General features: G+C 35.4%; 1 protein-coding gene across 2 annotated transcripts in view; it reads right to left on the bottom strand.

Moving 5' to 3' along the window:
* Positions 1 to 20,000, bottom strand: part of LOC144970373 (protocadherin-11 X-linked-like) — a 42,900-nt gene that overhangs the window by 2,868 nt on the left and 20,032 nt on the right. For both annotated transcript variants that reach the window (XM_078909941.1, XM_078909940.1), the window contains exons 2-4: positions 13,282 to 15,558; positions 10,992 to 11,210; positions 9,271 to 9,645 (exon numbers count right to left, since the gene is read on the bottom strand). In XM_078909941.1, the coding sequence (XP_078766067.1) occupies positions 9,271 to 9,645; positions 10,992 to 11,210; positions 13,282 to 15,369 (2,682 nt within the window). In that variant the 5' untranslated portion in view covers positions 15,370 to 15,558. The remainder of the gene's footprint in view (positions 1 to 9,270; positions 9,646 to 10,991; positions 11,211 to 13,281; positions 15,559 to 20,000) is intronic.

The following is a 20,000-nucleotide window of genomic DNA, read 5'->3' as shown; positions in this document are numbered from 1 at the left end:
GGGGGGGGAGAGAAGAAAGAAAGATGTGTTAGAGCCCTAACAATATGAATGGTTGCAATCAACTGGACTGGCTTAGACGAACTTTATATAATTTTGGAGACAACTCTACATTTTAAAACTATCAAACTTTATAATATTTCCTCGATTCTAAAACTATTGTATTTATTTTTCACTTTGGAGGCGTTATTAAATGGAACTGTTACTACTACTACTACTACTACTACTACTACTACTACTACTACTACTACTACTACTACTACTACTACTACTACTACTACTACTACTAATAATAATAATAATAATAATAATAATAATAATAATAATAATAATAATAATAATAATAATAATAATAATATTGTTATGCGGTCATTCACCCTTATTTTCCCATTTTGATTGGAGTCAAAATTTCAACGGACATGTCCTCGTTAGCTAGAGAACAAGTAATAAGGGACTATACTACGGTAATCTGGTAAACCATCTATTAAAATTTTGGCTGGAAAACTTGTCCTTCAAATATTGATCCACTAAAACGACCCTCATCTTGGCAAAAATACTCAATTCTGGGACTTCACGAAGTTCCAATTTTTAGAGATATTGTCAAGATAAGGGTCATTTTAGTCGAATGATATTTTGAAGGACGAGTTTTCTGGCCAAAATTTTTAATACGTTTTTTTATTCAGAGTACGGCAGTGTGGGTTTACGACGTTGCCTTTCCCCTGTTTGCCAATTAGATGGTAATATGCAAATTAGGTCAGACGTGGACTCTTGAGAAATTGGCGAGACTGGACTGGAGGAAATGATTAATTCACTTGAGCGATAAAATAAACTATCATAATAGCGGCTAACAAAACATGACCGAAAAACCCGGTTAGCGTGAAATTAGTGCTGTTTTATAATAGCCTTCGAATTGAGCCCGTTGCTCTTTTATGATTGACACGAGACATTATCCCCGTAAAGAATTTAAGTGTGAATTTATAGCCTTCATTACAAAGATGCTTCTAATTCAGATAATGTCAGGTAATGATTAGGAAAGAAATAGAGTGGTCTTGATATTAAGAACAAAACTCTTCGGGATCGAATATATTGTTGGTATAGATTTATTTACAAGTTCAAATTTAAAACTTGTTGAGGAGTCATAACCGTATAAGCAAACGAATAATTATATAGTCTTAATTAATTTTAACAGTCTTATTACCAAAATTGATCTTGGTCTTACTTTGGTTGATTCAAAACAAAAACAAACAAACAAACAAATACAAAAACAAAAAACAAAAACAAATACCACACACACACAAAACAAAAAACAAAACAAGACAAAACACAATTTTTAAAAAAAATCTCAAACCAACACAAACAAAAATGGCATTTTTTCTGTATACATGTGGTAAGTCCATCTTTAACCTTCAGCAATCTTTAGATGTATTTGACCAGTAATTCAAAATGGGATTTTGTCGGAGAGAACTTGATGCTTAAATCTGAGTTTAAAGCTTAACTCGTACAATTTTTGTTGAAATAAATGCCTTCGGTGAGAAGATTAGTTTTGTATCTTAAACGTCAAAAGAAAATATATTCTTAATTTTGATTGTTTTAATACGACTCTCAATTATCTTCATCTTGTCCATTCCGATATAATAACGGTTTGACACGATAGGTCCCATATGTAAAGAGATATGATAAGAGAAAGAACTACGGATGAAAAATCCGATTCATGGTGTCTCATTCAGTCTTATCTTAAAATGCATTGTTAAACATTATGCTTTCAAACTTAGTTTGATCTGCCATCCACCTTGCTCACGCACGACCCAATTTCTATCTTTCGCTCCATTTTAAGTCGGCCTATAACTAACTCAGAAAAAGACGTCTAAGATACTGTAACAAAAATAGCTAAAAGCTGAAAGAACAATTATTTTAGAAAAAAGACCACGATATCCCTTCTTCCAAAAACTGAGGCGATAACTGTTGTCTTCTTTAAACAATAATCCATTCAATAGTTCGATGACCCTACTGAGAGACGTGATGAGAAAGAATAATGACAACAACCCACCCTCTCACTCTCACTACCTCAAACACCACCATTTTTATTTTTTTTTTTTTTTTTTTTGTTTCTCAGGTATGAATGGATGGTCAAAACCTTTCTCCGGACCCTTCTCCAATTCCAAAACCCCCTATAACAAACACCATCACCCTCCCAAGTTCCCAGCTTCTCATAAGAGTCACTTCACCCCTTCAACGCGATGACAGCTGCGGGAAATTGATATCTCGCCAGTTCTCAGGTGACGTGCGAGATGATGGTGAGCTCTCACTGAAGTTACAAATCAATCACTTCCGGCATGCTTTTTCTTTTCTTCTTCTTTTGATACAAACCTGTATTTTTTTGTGAAAATTGAACAATGGACAGAGTTTACTGACTGTAGAAATATTATTTCATTTACACAATGCCATGAAACAAAACTCGATGAATGTTATGTCTACACCGTTGTTGATAATTAATTGTTTTCTAATTGTGATTTTTATGACCAACACGTAGTTAATGGCCAATCATTTGTAGTCCGTCAGAGCCGAAGTTTATCCCTTTTTCAATAGCGTGAAACGGACAATAGTAATTGCTTGTCACACTTTAGATAGGACACTAGTTTATCGCAAGTATTTCCACAAGATCTAACATACCCAGCTACTCAATCAGATAGAGTGGATAGAGGAGGGGTTCACCGGGGATCGATACGAGCAGCACCCTTCTTTATGTACAGTTGAGCAAATTGATACTAACAATCATTCCTATAGAATTAAAAAGCTGAATGATGAAGTATCTCCGGTAACACTGCAATACTTTGTCGGATCAGTCATCTCTCTCTCTCTCTCTCTCTCTCTCTCTCTCTGTCTCTCTCTCTCTCTCTCTCTCTCTCTCTCTCTCTCTCTCTCGTGTACTTTAATCAAAATATATACCACTTTTAATGAGCATTACATTCACAGTCTCTTCTCAAGTAAAGCGATATGAATACACTTTAGTCGGGTGGTACTTTGTGGACAAAGGGCGCAGTTAATGTCCTTCAGAGAGCATTGGCAGACAAAAAGCCCACAGATATAGAATATAATATAGTGTGTCTGGATTAAATTCCTCGTGACACCCACAAGCCACGAGCCATGAGCCACGAGCCATGCCACTGTGTTTTTTTTTTTTTTTTTGGAGGGTTTTTCTTGGGCTGGGGGGGGGGGGGGGGGTTTCTTCTTCTTTTTTTTTTTTTTGTATCGTGTTCCCGAAATAATATACCCATTGTCATTCAAGATACACGTTCTATAGACAACCATTATGACAAATGTCTATTGGATCTTTGTTGTCAAATGTAGTGGAAGGACATAGAAAAAGAGAGAGAGAGAGAGAGAGAGAGAGAGAGAGAGAGAGAGAGAGAGAGAGAGAGAGAGAGTGAGAGAGAGAGGAGGGGGTAGTAAATAGGATAGATGGACAGACAAAAAAGGGATAGCTAGCTAGATAGATAGACATTCATTCATACATATATAGATAGATAGATAGATATATATATATAGATAGATAGATAGACAGACAGATAGATAGATAGATAGATAGATAGATAGATAGATAGATAGATAGATAGATAGATAGATAGATAGATAGATAGATAGATAGATAGATAGAAAGAATGACAAATCGAACAGGGACAAGGTAGGGAGGGGGGCTGATGGGAATAAGAGTAGAGAGTTTCTGGGCGGCAGAAAGATGACTTAATTAAAGAAATCAAACAAAATTAATAACAATGACATTTAAATACAAACAACAGTGAATTAAGAGGATGATTTGGGTAGGGTTGAGAATTGACCACCTATTTGGCTGTCTAAAAAAATGACAAAGAACTGAGTGATGCCAACTTCATTCATTATAAAGGCATGCTAGATAGCCCTCCTCGAATTTCTCAAACATTTTAAAAATATTAAATGAGCGTCAAATAGTATTTACACACCAGGTTATTAATGATATTTTTCTCCCATCTTTGGGTCCAAATTATCATCTGCTTTGACGTGGTTTTATTGTAGTCGTGACGGAGTGGGCGTTTCCTTGTTGTCATCAATAGTCGCATACGGCACGCTTGGTCCGTATAATGTCAATACTTCGAAGACAGGTTTTAGGCACTTATGTTGGTAACAACAAGATATGAAGTGAGTAGAAAAGTGCCAGAAGACAATAGAGAATAAAAAATTTTTTTCGCGGCGGTGGTGGGGTTTGAACCTGCGACCTTATTGGTACGACAACTCCGCCTGGCAGGTGAGAGCGTGGCTCTACCGTGTGAGCTATCCACGAACACAAAAAAATATTCGTTTCAAACCCAAAGTCATTTCTAGATCCCTCTCTCACCCACTTCTTGAGATCGCCGATTCGTTCACCACCATCGCGAAGTAATTTTGACCAGCAGTTAAGCTTAATAGCCAATATTCTCATCACAAACATATAACATAGAAACGATTGAGACATTGAGTATGCTCCGGCGTATGGGGTGAATTTTTAATTCAGAAAAGTGAGAGAGGGATCTAGAAATGACTTTGGGTTTGAAACGAATATTTTTGTGTTCGTGGATAGCTCACACGGTAGAGCCACGCTCTCACCTGCCAGGCGGAGTTGTCGTACCAATAAGGTCGCAGGTTCAAACCCCACCACCGCCGCGAAAAAAATTTTTTATTCTCTATTGTCTTCTGGCACTTTTCTACTCACTTCATATCTTGTTGTTACCAACATAAGTGCCTGCTCCACTCACTTTTCTGAATTAAAAATTCACCCCATACACCGGAGCATACTCAATGTCTCAATCGTTTCTATGTTATATGTTTGTGATGAGAATATTGGCTATTAAGCTTAACTGCTGGTCAAAATTACTTCGCGATGGTGGTGAACGAATCGGCGATCTCAAGAAGTGGGTGAGAGAGGGATCTAGAAATGACTTTGGGTTTGAAACGAATATTTTTTTGTGTTCGTGGATAGCTCACACGGTAGAGCCACGCTCTCACCTGCCAGGCGGAGTTGTCGTACCAATAAGGTCGCAGGTTCAAACCCCACCACCGCCGCGAAAAAAATTTTTTATTCTCTATTGTCTTCTGGCACTTTTCTACTCACTTCATATCTTGAAGACAGGTTTTATTCGTGTGGAAGGCCATTTTATTTTATATTTTGTTGGTGAAGCAGACCATTACGATTATTAATTGTGTTCGTGTGAACAGTTTATTTTAGATTAGTATCATTGGAATGAGTTAACACATCCAAAACAAAGGACAACACAGCAAGCGTAAAATCGCACAAAGAAATCTAGTTAATTGTGATATTTAATTGAATTTAACTGCCGAAAGCATAGGGAGATGGGGGTGTGAAAAAAATAATTAGTTACAAAAGGATGACTGGCGGTTCATAATTTCTCCTATTATTAATTTGGTAAAACCTGAGCAAACTTGAGTATTTATAAGGCGTAATATCTACTCAATGTGCTCAAAGCGCTTTACAAGAGAGCTAGGTCCCTTGTCAATAGCAACATTTAACATGTAGAACGGGACATGACGCCTGTTTGGCTTTATTACAATTTTTTCTTTCTGACAGAGACAGCACTGGCAAGTATTCATTTTAACATGATTATGTGAGATAATGCGAGTAAAGAGCCTTTACCAGGACTCATCTATGCGCTGCTCAGGGCGGGACTCGAACCCTAAACAATTCGGTCCGAAGACAGATGCCATACTACTATACCACATAGCCGCATACGTAGAACTTTTTATTCTCACCAGAGAGAGAGAGAGAGAGAGAGAGAGAGAGAGAGAGAGAGAGAGAGAGAGAGAGAGAGCAGCAACAACGTCCGCCTGTTACTGTAGTTTTTGTGATGACATGGCGGTATGATATATGGTAGAAGTAAGTAAAATCGATTAACTCCTTTGAAGGCTTAAACACATCTTTAGAATTTGTGTTTATGTATAAGGAATTGACAGGAATTCCAAAATGTGCCTATCAGTATAAATTGTATTTTACATCATTGTTACTGTGCTTCGATTAATATTACATCATGACACAATTTGAAGCTGAACAATTCAGCTTTTATATCGAATTATTATTATTATCATTATTATTATTATTATTATTATTATTATTATTATTATGATGATGATGATGATGATGATGATTATTATTATTATTATTATTATTATTATCATTATCATTATTATTATTATTATTATTAATATTATTATTATTATTATTATTATTATTATTATTATTATTATATTCATCATCATCATCATCATCATCACCGTCACCATTAATAATATGATTATTTTCCACAATATAATATCTAACACTACAATAAATAAGACCATGGTATCCAGTGCCTGGTGTATCATAGTTACAATACATTTTAGTAACGAATCCCTTAATTCATTCCTTTTTCGCAGTGTCTAGGGCATGGACGCTAATACAGACTAATACCATAATTACAATACTGAAATTCCGAAAACACCCATATAAAAGATAGGATAAGATGTCAACTATAGAATATGTACTAAAACATGAAACAGATTTGAATACAATATAATAGTCATCAGGTTTTTTGTTTGTTTGTATTGTTTTGTTTTTGGAGCGGGGGGGGGGGGGGGGGGGGGGGCTATTGTTTGTCTGGGTTTATTTTTGTTTAAGTTTTTGTTTGTTTTCTCTTTTGGATATTTTCTAATCTTTCCTTTTCTGTTTTATTTCTTAAATATACTTTGAGGGCGTATCAGACATCGTCTATCTATATACACTGATTTGGTAAATTAAAACGCTTCAACAGTCGTAACGTCACTTCCCTCGTAATGACGCATGGAAACTGAGTAACTGGCTCTAAACTATCGGAACAATTAATGGCGTACGCTCTAATGAAATATTTTTCCGACGAACATAAAAGCGTATCCAGAAGGGGGGGGGGGGGACCCATTATAAATCTGATCATGTTTTGACTTTTACACATTCTGATCACAAGACATATGAAAAGTTCTAGCCAGCAGGAAGAATAAAAAGTACAGATTTTCTTTGTTTAGAACCACGATGGCCGCCGTTGCTGGGCGACGTGACATCAGACTATTGAATCCAATTGAGACTCAAAGACAATAAAGAATGAATGGGTCAGCAGAGGATGACAGTGGCCTTTGAGGATAACACTATTGTTATTCCCCATTCTCTGCAATTAATTATTAGTAAAATGCTTTTGCCAACAGTAACCATAGAAAAAAAAATCAAAAACAAATACAAAACTAAACAATACGACAAAAGTGTCCTCAATGCAGAAATCACTGAAGGATATTATCTACAATGCCAGAGCAAATTAATGGGACACATTGTCTCAGAATAGTATTATGATCTCGGGATGTATCAGATCCCAAAAAGTGAATTCAGAATTGGAATCAAAAGAAATAAGAAGCCTGAGTTTGTTTGGTTCTTTTTTTTTTTTTTGTTTGTTTTGTATTTGTATTTATTTATGTATTTGTTTGTTTCTTTTTTCTTTTTCGTTGTTGCTGGGTTTTTTTTTTCGTTGTTATTGCTTTTTTTGCAGTGTAAGAAAATGCGTATATTCTCCACGCACTGGAATAAATCCAAAGTTTTATATTTGTGGCTTTAAATTCAATTTCCTGCACCAAGTTCATCCCGACATAATACCGTTTTGAGACGCCGAGTCACAAATAGGCTAAATCGCATTTATTAAAAAGACAAACAGGAAAAAAAAGTAAATGTATAGGTCTAAATAAAAGAACAGAAAAAAAGGCAGAAATAGGAGCGCATTTGAAATATCCACCCTTTATCGAACTTTAAAACAGACTTAATAGTAATATGACGTACAATTTGACACTGGTGCCCAGAAACAGCGGGGTAACACAAAGCATGGAGACCAACAGAAGATAAACTGAACATTTTGAGGATATATTCTTTTTTTTTTTTTTCAGTTACAAAAAGAGCTGAATTTGCAACCTATTCTTTATCTTTTCACCTCTGTTCTAAACACAGGGGCGCACACACGCCAAACCAGGAACAATCAAAACCCCCGTTCACACCAAAGATCCAAACATTTTCACGGTCAGATAGAATCAAATAGCCATCTGACACGACTCGATTAAATGGAGGCAGGGAGTCCGCGGCTCCCTCAAGGAGTCACTAATTCCCCTCCGCCACACCTGTTGTCGTCTCTCGCTCACCATTGGTCCATTTTTGGTCACGTGTGTAATTAGAAGAAAATGAAAAAAAGATTGAACAACCGTACCAGGTCAACGAGCCTTGAATAACAACGGCTATTGTTTGTGATGCTATTTATAATTAATTTATAAACATTGTTATATTATCCTTTTTTATTCCCGAATTCCACCCATCGTTCATTTTTCACAGAGTATTTATTGTCGCAAAGTAAACAGTGATGGTCATCATGTATAGCCAGGATTGAAGCACGTGCGTGTTATTTTAGTCAAAATTTTAACACAATCTGGTTTTGCTTCGATCACAACAAGGGTCGAGAAATATCTATCGATTTGGTCAAATAGTGAATAAATACATCAACATTAAAAAAAAAAAAATCTAAACAAAATAGTGAAAATAAATAGATAGATTAATGTAAATACTTTTAATGCCCAAAGACAATAGAATGATAATTAACCGAACCCAAGATTTAATTTTACAACTTATTATTAGTCATGTAACAACTGCCATACACTGACAAAACGATTTTTCTTATTAGAAAACTTTTAATTCACGTATCAAGATAGTAATAAGTTTCTCAAGTCAAATGACTGCTAGAAGCTGTGGACGGTAAAAAGTAATAAACAAAAATGATTATAACAGCTTCAAAACAGAACAATATACCAAACACGGTACGTTTCGGGCTCAAAACCCTTCTTCAGCCAACAATAAAAACATGCTTTTAATGGGTTTTTTAAAGTTGTTGGCTGAAGAAGGAATTTGAGCCCAACACGTTCCGTGTTCGGTATTTCGTTATTTTTTTGAAGATTTATATTCACTTTTTAAATTACGTTTTGATATGAACCTAACGCAATTGAAAAGTTTTAAACCTAAAAATTTAACAGTTTTCGTTTTAGATGTATTGACAAGATGGGGGTCATCTTATTTCATTCATATGGTGCAGAAGTCTTCTCGTCAAAGTATAGAAAGGCGTATTGTCAGTGTGCGCCAGAACAGAATAAACTAGATTGTTTTCTATAGACACACGATACAGCCGTGAGAAACTTAAGATCTCTTGCCCCTTTACTCACCTCCGGTGGATAACCAACAGTGAGTACTGGTGCAGAGTGCTTCCGGTGGTAGTTTGCTGACATGACCATTTCCGCTCTATCATGGCTGTCGGAAGTGACCATTGTAAAATTTACATTGTTGTTGCTGTCCTCACACTGACGGTGCTTGTCGTACTGGGCGGGAAGGGCAGCTGCATCCAGTACTCTCGGGGGTGGGGTTTTATAAGGTGTGGAAGTATCCAGATATTTGAGGGCCTTGCCTTTGTCTCGTCGTCGAAGAAGACAAACAACAATGATGATGAGGATGGCGAGGAAGAGAGTACCTCCGACAAGGCCTACGACAATTATTGCTGTATGGGATTCGGAGTCTTGAACTGGTTTGAGGACTGGGTTCTCCTAAGATAAAGACATACACAAAACGTATCTAAGATTAACATAAAATAAGCGTTTTATAAAAGAAATGCGCGACTGAACGTTTCAGCGAAAAGGGCTTTTTTTCATGAGTCCCTTAAATATAAGTTTAAACATGAAGTTAACGATAGTTACGAGTGAATTCTTTCTTTGTGTTCATGTCGTAAAAGATGGTATGCATTATTGTTATAGCAATGTACACTTTTGTATTGAAACATTAGGAAGTAAGAACTATTGCATTCCTTCAATACACATTTGAAAAGTTTGAAAATAATGACTTAGGTGGGCATAAAGAAAAATTGAGAAAACAAATTTTTTTCAATGTATTAATTTTGTAAAAGAAGGTCCTCTATAATGGTTTGATGCAATATCTTAGATAAATGAAAGAGAAACTTTTAATATTAAAAAAAAAAAAAACCCAAAAAAAAACCCACTATAACAATGACAGTAATTTTCACATTAAAAACATTAGGTGTCTACTCATGTGAAAGCAAGTGATCTTACAATGTACACCTTTGCATCGAAAACAATGTAGGGTTTTAGGAGTAGAAAAACAATTGTAGATTTGCAACACAAATATTTGACTTGAATGATGCACTATATAATTATAAACGCATAATATCGTTTGTTAAATAGCTTTCTCTCTCTAGATATAAAACTAATAAATAGAGATGCCTAAATGAGTCAATGAAATGGAGATAAAGATAAAGGGAGTAAATCTGACTCATGAATGAACAACACAAAACAAAAGCCTTTGGCCTCTTTCAAGTAAACACAAAATACATATATATATATTTATATTAGATTGTCATAATAATATAGGCTTAACGCATCATTTGTGTACAAAAAATAAGCAAAAAAAAAAACAACAAAAAAAAAAAACAACAAACAAACAAAAACAAAAAACAAACAAAAAAACCCAAACAAACAATAAGATGAGTAAAGAATTTGCGAGATCACATGATCCAGCTTTGCAACAAGTCAGACAATAGCTCGACATCTAGATATTATGTTATAAATGGAAAGAGTTTTGTCCAATGAGAGATAACAAAATAGAAAATATTGAAGTCCATTGGATAAGGTTACTTGTACTCCTACGATTAGAAATTCTAAACATTAGAGTCTACGTATACCTATTTGCTGGTCTGATAACCCAAATTGTTATGGTCTCATTAATATACAGGAAATACTCTCAAACCGACACAAAAAATTGTCCATTAATACAAGACTAAATCAAGCCCATAAATGCGTTCGGTTATCAGACCTGCAAGTAGGTGCACCTAGATTAGAGTACATAATTATGTAATGTTATTTTTTTTTCTAAAACTTGCCTTGATATTTATAAAAAGGCTCTTAGTTGTACTTAGGGGGCTCAATCCAGAGTCAGTGGCTGTAATGGTGAGGTTGTAGCTCCCAGCGTCATCTTTGTCCAGCGACTTCAAGACAAAGACTTGACCAGTAATTTCGTCAACTCTAAAAATGCGTGATGCATTTCCAGGTTGGAGGAAGAAGTTGACGTCGCCGTTATTCCCTTCGTCAGCATCTATGGCCTGTTTTTGGTAATAGAAAATAATACATAACATTTGTGGTTTATCGTATCACAACGGCATTATGTGAGAATTAAACAATGAGTCAGAAAGTGATTTTGATGTTAAAGTAAGATTTTCGTTTTTGCCTCTTTAGGAAACTTTGTATATTGTCTTCAATAAAACATCTAATTTTCAAGATGTTAATGTAGTTTTTACTATAAAAATCAATATTTAGCATCCAACGTATCCCGACATAAAACTGGTTTGAGGCTGTGGGTCACATTTCAAAACAGTTTTGTCTATTTCAGAGAACAAAATACGAGATAAAAAGCTAGATATAAACTGGGCATTTGGGGATTATTAAAGAAGGAGTATATTATTATATTCAGACTCGACTGGAAATTAAATAAATAACCGAAATTAGCTATTCAGTATCAATCAATGATGCTACTTGAGTGGATTATGAAGTAATTACAGGCTTATAAATCTAAATTAAACGTTTTATATCCTTTCTAGAATAGAAAATAGCAGAAAAAGATGGAAAGAAAGCGGTAACCATATTCTTCCAATCTAGATAGTTATTTTTGCTCGATATTTCCACGTACGTTAGGTACAATATGGAGTTTAGCCAGATGGAATTACATTAGTGTTCAACGTTGAGACCTCTAAATAAGTGTAACGGATGTCCACTCAGGTATGCACCAAATGCTTTTTTTTTTTTTTTTTTTTTAACCTGGCGATGAGTTATATGGGTGAGGCATTTTACACGTATTATTTCTCTAGACCCAGGTTTTAACGATGGCTATCAGTAATGAAAGAGACCTTAAAACGGATAGTACAAAATAGACGTCTTACAGGTGGCTTGTACCGCGTGAAATAATGGCAGAGATAAAATTTTGGGAATCATTTAATTGAGGCTATTCGATTGAGAATTAAAATCTAATGTAAATTTGTCTCTATAAAACTTCTTGACTTCGAACGATTGTTGATTGGGATGAGATTGGAAGATGAAAATGTTGCTGAACAAGGAAGATGAGGCGACGTGAATAAAAATAAACTGATCTTTTATATAGCGCAATATCCACTAAACGTGCTCATGGCCAACAGCAACATTTGTAATGTAGGACGGGACATGACGCCTGTAGGTGATATTACAATTTTTTTCGGACAGAGACAACGCTGTTAACGGCCAGGTACTCATTTTACACCTGAGTACGGTGAGAGAATGTGAGTAAAGAGCATTTTCCAAGGACTCAACTTAACTATGCGCCGAGCGAGGCTCGAACCCAGGACCTTCCGATCCGAAAGCGAGTGTCATACCACTAGACCACACAGCCGCATAAAGATAAGGAGGAGAGTCCTTTGGGGAAGGAGAGGTTGGTTAGTGAGAGGGAAAGGAAGGTAAAGAGAAGAGGAACAAAAATGAGGAGGAAAAGAACGACGTTTGAAGAGAACGCAGTGATCGCGTAAATAGATCAATGCTTAATTAGTGAATCTACAATGTTTACTATCCTCTATGCGCGTCAGAGTGTTACAATTGCAAGCTGACTCCAACCTTATTGATGTTTTGGAGTCCAATATCAATTCAATTCACCACAATTGCCTGTTTGTTCTGGTTACATGATAGATTTTGATAACTACCAGATACTTATTTAACCCGAATCTGGTATGAAGGCGGTCTTGTAAACTATCTATCCAAGGACACATCATTAAGACAGATAAACACTACTTGATGTTTAATGTCCTATGACTTAGCTTATCGTTTTTGTTTGACTTTGTAAAAATATTAGAAATTAGTACTCATTGGTTATCGACAAAATAGGATGATGATGATGATGATGATGATGATGATGATGATGATGATGATGATGATGACAACGACGATGGTGATGATGGTGATGATAGTGGTGGTGAATGCAGTGGTAGTGATGGTGGTGGTGGTATTGTTGATGTATTGAAAGTGGTGTTGAGGTAAATATCATTCATGTGAAATCATGAACCAAGTAATGGTTTGGACTTGTACTTGTTATTATTATTATATTCTTTATTTTAAAGAAGTGAGACTGATCTAGATAGAAATTATTGTACTCACTTTCACTGTGACTAAAGACTTTGTAATATCAATGGGAAGATAGATGGACACGCTACTGTTGCTGGGGCTTGGGAACAAGAAGACAGGATTGTTGTCATTGACGTCCACCACAGTTACCTCTATCATTGATTGTGACGTCAGAACTGGACGACCATGATCCCTTACTTCGGCTACAAAAGTAAACTTAGATATTGCCTCTCTATCAAGTAGAGTTGTTGTCATCAGTGTTCCGTTTTCGGACATTTTGAATTTACCTTCATTTCCAGAACGAGACGGTAACAGAAAAGAAAATTCCCCTCCGTCATCAAGGTCAAAGTCGAATGCAGACACAAATCCCACAATGCTTTCGGCAGGAAGGCCTTCCTCTATGAGAAATGAATATGTAGATTTTAGAAATTTAGGTGCAACATCGTTGATATCCAAAACAGAAACTGTAACAGTAGCAGTGGCATAGTTTGCTGGTTCGCCACCGTCTTTAGCTACAACTGTAACCACGTGTAAATCTTCCGCCTCTCTGTTTAGGGACTTGGACAAAGATAGAGCATTAGATCCAACGGGTATGTGGAAGAACTTATCAGAATCGTCTAAAAGAGCGTAGTAGATTTTAGCGTTGTTTCCCTCGTCTGCATCTGTCGCAATCAACAACATAGCTACGTCATTGATCGCGTTTCCCTCTGCTATCGTAACAGTTACGTCCGGATTTTCGAAGATTGGTGGATTATCGTTTTCGTCCTTTACTATAACATCGAATACTTTTGTAGCACTTAGTTTTGGATTGCCATTGTCTTCACAATATAAAGTAACTTTATATTGAGCTGTAACCTCGCGATTCAGTGCTCTTGCCACAACTACCATATATTCATTATTCTTTAAATCCTGCAAGTCAAAGAAAGCAGACTGACTGTAGCACAATACTGCTCCGTTCAAACCTGTATCAGGGTCATCAACATTGACTAGAGCTACAATAGCGTCAGGGTTTGCCGACTCGGAGATATAGGCGTTGTTGGGGTCATTCGGGTTAAGCGTATCCAGTGTTATAACCGGGGGATTGTTCTCTGTATCGATCACAAGAACATTTACAATAGTCTGATTCATCTTTTGAGGATCGCCTCCATCAACTGCTTCAACAATGATAGTGTATTCACCACTTGTTAAGGCTACTTTAGCAGTCAGTTTTCCAGTATCAGGTTCAATCTCGAATCGCTCTGCAACAGAAGCATCTTGGTGGAAGCTAAGGCGATATTTAAGTTTAGCATTGTCCCCGATGTCATCATCTACAGCCGTTAAATGAATGATCATCGCGCCACGTTCTGTATTTTCTCCTACTTGAACATTATACTGAGATTTTGGAAAATTTGGTGAATTATCGTTGTCGTCAAGAATATTGACATTGATTTGAAGAGTCGCTGTTCTTATTGGATCTCCACCATCTTTTGCCACGACAACTGCAGAATAAAAATCACGCGTTTCACGATCAAGTGATCCATTTACGATAAGATTCACTTCTGAAGTTCCATCCAACTTTTGATAATACTTCAAATTGAATATTTCCATCCCCTGGGCCAAGGAATAAGACTGGATGGAATTGGTACCACCTCTATCAATGTCCAAGGCTCCAGGGATGGTGTAAACAGTCCCTATTGTCACGGATTCTGGGATATTCATGTTTAACTCAGACTCATTGAACTGCGGGGCATTGTCATTGATGTCCAGGAGATCGACACCAATGTAATAGGTCCTGATTGTTTTTTCCGACCTCGCTCCGACTCTGATATTCAACATGCAAGAGGCTTCAAACCGACAAAGTTCCTCGCGATCCAATTTTCCATTGGTAAATAGATCGCTATTGGTCTGATCGATAGTGAAGTGACTGGCATCGTCGCCGACTAGAATATTGTATTGTAAAGATTCGAATACATCAGAAGGAATAAGTGCTGCAAGGTTGAGATCACGTGCAATGTTTCCAACGAATGTTCCGTCCGATTCCTCCTCTGGGATTGTATAGACTTTGTCTTTGTCTTGACCTTGTCCAATCCCAAAGAGGATGCACACGCAAAACAAAAGAGATAACATACAGTATGGCATCATTGGTGAAGAAAGGCTGGCGAGTGCCTGTTTTAGATTTCACTATAACAATAAATTAGGAGTAGAGATTCCAGAATGATGCTCTGGTAGGGACCCAATTATGGTGGTAATCATGATTCCTTTCATCGCTCTGTTGTTAGCCGATCTTGTGATTCAGTTTCCTTTAAAACAATAAAAATAGTCTGGTCTCATCTGTTGATGAAAAACAATAAAATGATGTGAGCAGAAGAATGTTTATTACTGTAACAAATATCAAGAGTACGAGCAAAAATCAAAATAAAATGATGAATAAATAAACAAGTTAAGGAAAAACGCAGGAACAAAAACAGATGTGTGCGAAAACACACAAGGGAATGATATCAGAGAATCGGAGAGAAAAATAAATGGATAGGGAGAAAGGAGAATATTATCATTATTATTATTATTATTATTATTATTATTATTATTATTATTATTATTATTATTATTATTATTATTATTATTGTTATAATACTATTATTATCATCATCATTATTATTATTTTCATCATAATAATAATGATAATAATTATAATGATGATAATAATAATAATAATAATAATAATAATAATAATAATAATAATAATAATAATAATAATAATATATAATAATAATAACAATAATAATAACAACAACAATAATAATAATAATAATAATAATAATAATAATAATAATAATAATAATAATAATAATAATAATCATAATAATAATAATAATGATAATAATAATAATATTAATAACAACAATAATATATTATAACAAACAAGTCTTTCAAGATGTAATTCGCCTAATTTTCCACTGCTTTTTTTTTTTTTTTTTGTCAACTTCCTTTTGCCCTTTTCCACTTAAACATTTTCTATTTTTTTTTTATTTTGGTGGGGACTGACTGTCGTCTTCCCATTGCCGTTAATTTTTCACTTTGTCATATTTTATTTCCCCTCAGTCATGTTTTCCGTCAAGTACACTGGGGTTAACAAATGCGCATAATGGTTAACGTGCGTGCATCACTAAACAATCGCGTTGTTTTCATGGGAATTAGATTCTCTATGTGCACATATCTAGTTGCAACGTCTGGTAAGCGAACTCACTTTTGGTCTTGATAGCTCAGTCGGCAGAGCACTCGCTTTACACGCACAGGGACCTGGTTCGATCCCAGTGAAGTCGGGATATTTTTTTCTGATCCCCTGTTTACGCAGAAGTGATTGGGCAGCTAGGTAGATCTGTAACATCTAGCGGAAAGTAATTTGCGATAGACTAGTGTCCAATCTAAAGGGTAGCGAGCAATTACTTTATAAGAAATATGTGGCAACTGATATGTGGGGTTTTTCCCCTGTTTCATTGTATAGAAAATAAATATAGTTTCTACAAAAGACAATGAATCAAAAATTGCATTTTTCTGAACATTTTAAATTAAAATTCTCATTTGCGTCGTCTGGTTCACTCCAACATATTAGCAAATTTAAGCCATTACTGTTTGAAACATACAGAATGCTATTTTTTTCTCTAGGTATTTATGAGATGAATGGTATACATTAAGCCAACGTTTTTAGCTCCTTAGCTACGATATTACTTACAGGTATTATGTATATTAAAAATAATAAGTTTTAAATTTAAAAAATGATAGAATCTCGATTCTCATTTTTTCTTTTTAAACTTCCCCCCACTCACGGAATCGTATGTTAAATAAAAAAAGAAATAATATAATATTACAATTTTCAAACTAATTAATTGTAAAAAAAAAAAATTAAAAAAAAAGAATCAGTGTATATATATAATTTACTGAGTTGAACGCATGTCTAGGAGTAATGTGGACTTATATATTATTATAATTATTATCACTTGTCTGTCTATCATATTCTTTTCTGTTTTCTTTTTTTTTTCTTTTGTTTTTTTTTTAATAACAGCGGTGCATTTGTAAACAATAAATCGTTATAAAATGTCTGCCCACACGTCATTTTCATTCATGAGCTGGCAGACGTGAGACAGACAGAATTATGACAAGCGTGGATTTAGTTGATAGGGAAGTCAAATTGTTTTGGCAGACGCACGCTACTACCTGGAGACAGCAGTGTTACCAACTAAGCTTTTTTCCCCGCGAAAATTGTTTTCTCGTTTACGAATAAAATTGTGACCCGTCATCTCAAAGTGATATTTTGTCGGGATAAACTAAGCTCTGGAAATTAGCAAAAATATAAACTTGAGGTTAATTCCCATATTATTGAAATTTACGAAAAGTTCATATTTCTTATAATTTTGATTCTCTAAATTCACTTTCCAGGGTTCACCTCATCTCGAGATAATATCGTTTTGAGACGGTGGGTCACATGTTATTTATAAGATTCGCCATCATTTTTACTAATTTTTATACTCATCCCCCTTGCTTTAACAAAAATATTCGAACTGACGATATATCACAAACAAACACACAACAACAAAAAATATTATAATTTTGATACACAACGCTCCTTTACATACATTTTATATTTTTTTATCATCACTTCCCATTTTCATTATTTTGTCATCAGTCCTTTGGATGAGAAATAATTGCCCGCTCGTAAAGTAGACATGACAAGGGGACGAAAACGTAAGATGTGAGAACAACGGTAGGTTTGTATGGAAGCAATCTGTTTTATTTCAGTACCGCATGATTGATTGCAGGGGAAAATATTAAATTATAAAGAAAGAACAAATAAGACAGGAAGAATAACGAAAAAATATCAATCAGTTAAAAACAACAACAACAAACAAACTCAACAACAACAACAAGACCAAGAACAATAACAACAACAGCAACAACAACTACAACGACAGAAAAAGAAACCTCAAGAAAATAAAATAACAAAAAAAAAAAATCAGCAACAACGAAGACGACGACGACGACAACATCAACAAGAGAAACAACCCCCCCCCCCCACAAAACAGAATTTAAAAAAACAAAGACAAAAATTAAAAAATCATCAATTAGCTATAAGCCAAGCAAAAAGACTATATTTATTTAGTATCAAAGAGATAGACCTATACAACAATGATAACAAGGGGAAGTGTGTAAGAACTATATTAAATGACTAATAATACAGAATTGCGGAAATTTTATTTGACAGAAATCAAACTGACGGCGATCAGAAAGTTTGAGGTTCTTTCCCCAGTCAGAGTGTGATTTTTTTTAACATATCATTTCTACATATGCTTTGTATGTAGTTTGTAGTATATTATAGCTTAAAAAAAGAAAGAATTAAAATGATCTCAACTCAAAATAAAGTCAATAATTGACGATCGCAACTCGATGAGCGGGAAGCGACCGTAACTCCCTCTCCTTACCAGCCATTTTCAGGATTTTCCCCAAAACTTCACACCCAACGAACACAAAAATATATCTTTATCACTCAGACACAATAGCAGTAAAGTTCTTGCAATACATAATTTCTTTAGCAATACATGCTGTACAACACACTGTTCATTTTCTTTAAATTGTATGATGTACAAAGGAAATTTGAATAAGAAAAATGTTTGGTGTATCGTAACGAATGTGACGATTTTCCTACAGCTGGTAAGGAGAGGGTTCATCCCTCCTCTCGTGTTAACTGTTGATGAGTACCAATTTGCTCCAATTATAGAAATGATGTTGCTAACGTCACATTATTCTTTATGGTCAATCTTTGCCAGACAGACGCCATAATTTAGTCCCCTCTCCCACCATTCTTTCAGGTTATGCAATGTAGGGGACATTGCATATGAGATAATATGTTGTTATTATAGTACGGGTGTCTCGATAGCTCAGGTGATAGAGCACTCTCTTCACATGCAAGAGGACCGAGATCAATACCGGGTGAAGTCGACATTTCTTTTTCAGAAATATCCACCCAGCAGTGATTGGGTAGCTAGGTCTGGCGAAATGTACTTTGCGATAGATTATCCAAAGGATAGAAGGCAATTGTTAATGTCCGTTTCACGCTATAGAAACCGGAATTGACTCCATTAGCTCTGAAGGACTAATTAAGACGATATTTTGAAAACATCAATTTACTATTCTGCAGTAAGCTGACTAATGATATTGGAAATGGTTGGTCAGAAAACTTTACTTCCTATATTGATAAGAAAACAAGCGACCCATCGCATCAATGCAGTATTATGCCTGGCTGAATGAGACTCTAAAATTGATGTTATGGTCCAAAATAAATAACGTGAGTTATTTTTCATGAGTTTTTTTTGAAGATAAAGATCTGAAGAAAAAAATGTCTATCTTACAGCATCAGTGAAATGTCCCTGCTCTCTAATTCATCACTTTGCGTTATACTGAAGCGACGTGCACGTATTTGCAGGTCAGTGAACCCAATTCCTTATGGGCTCATTGTTGTTATGGAAATCTCAAATAAATAATATGAAACTGAATGTAAGCTTCAATTTTAGTACAAGAACAGATCAAATGAACGTTTCGGGTTTCCCCGATCGATAGCTCAGTTGGTAGAGCATTTGTTTTCATAGCAAAAGGACTCAGATCGATCCCGGGTGAGATCAAGTTTTTTTTTCTGCTCCCCTCCCCTCCCTCTCCCGTCCACACATGAGTGATTGGCTAGCTGGGTCTTATAGGGCTGACAGAAATTACTTTGCGATTGACTG

Source organism: Berghia stephanieae, chromosome 4 (genome assembly GCF_034508935.2).
Source record: "Berghia stephanieae isolate SIO BIC M18660-M18661 chromosome 4, UCSD_Bste_1.3, whole genome shotgun sequence".
Taxonomy (NCBI): Eukaryota; Metazoa; Mollusca; class Gastropoda; order Nudibranchia; family Aeolidiidae; genus Berghia; species Berghia stephanieae.
This window is presented reverse-complemented; position numbering and strand designations above follow the sequence as displayed.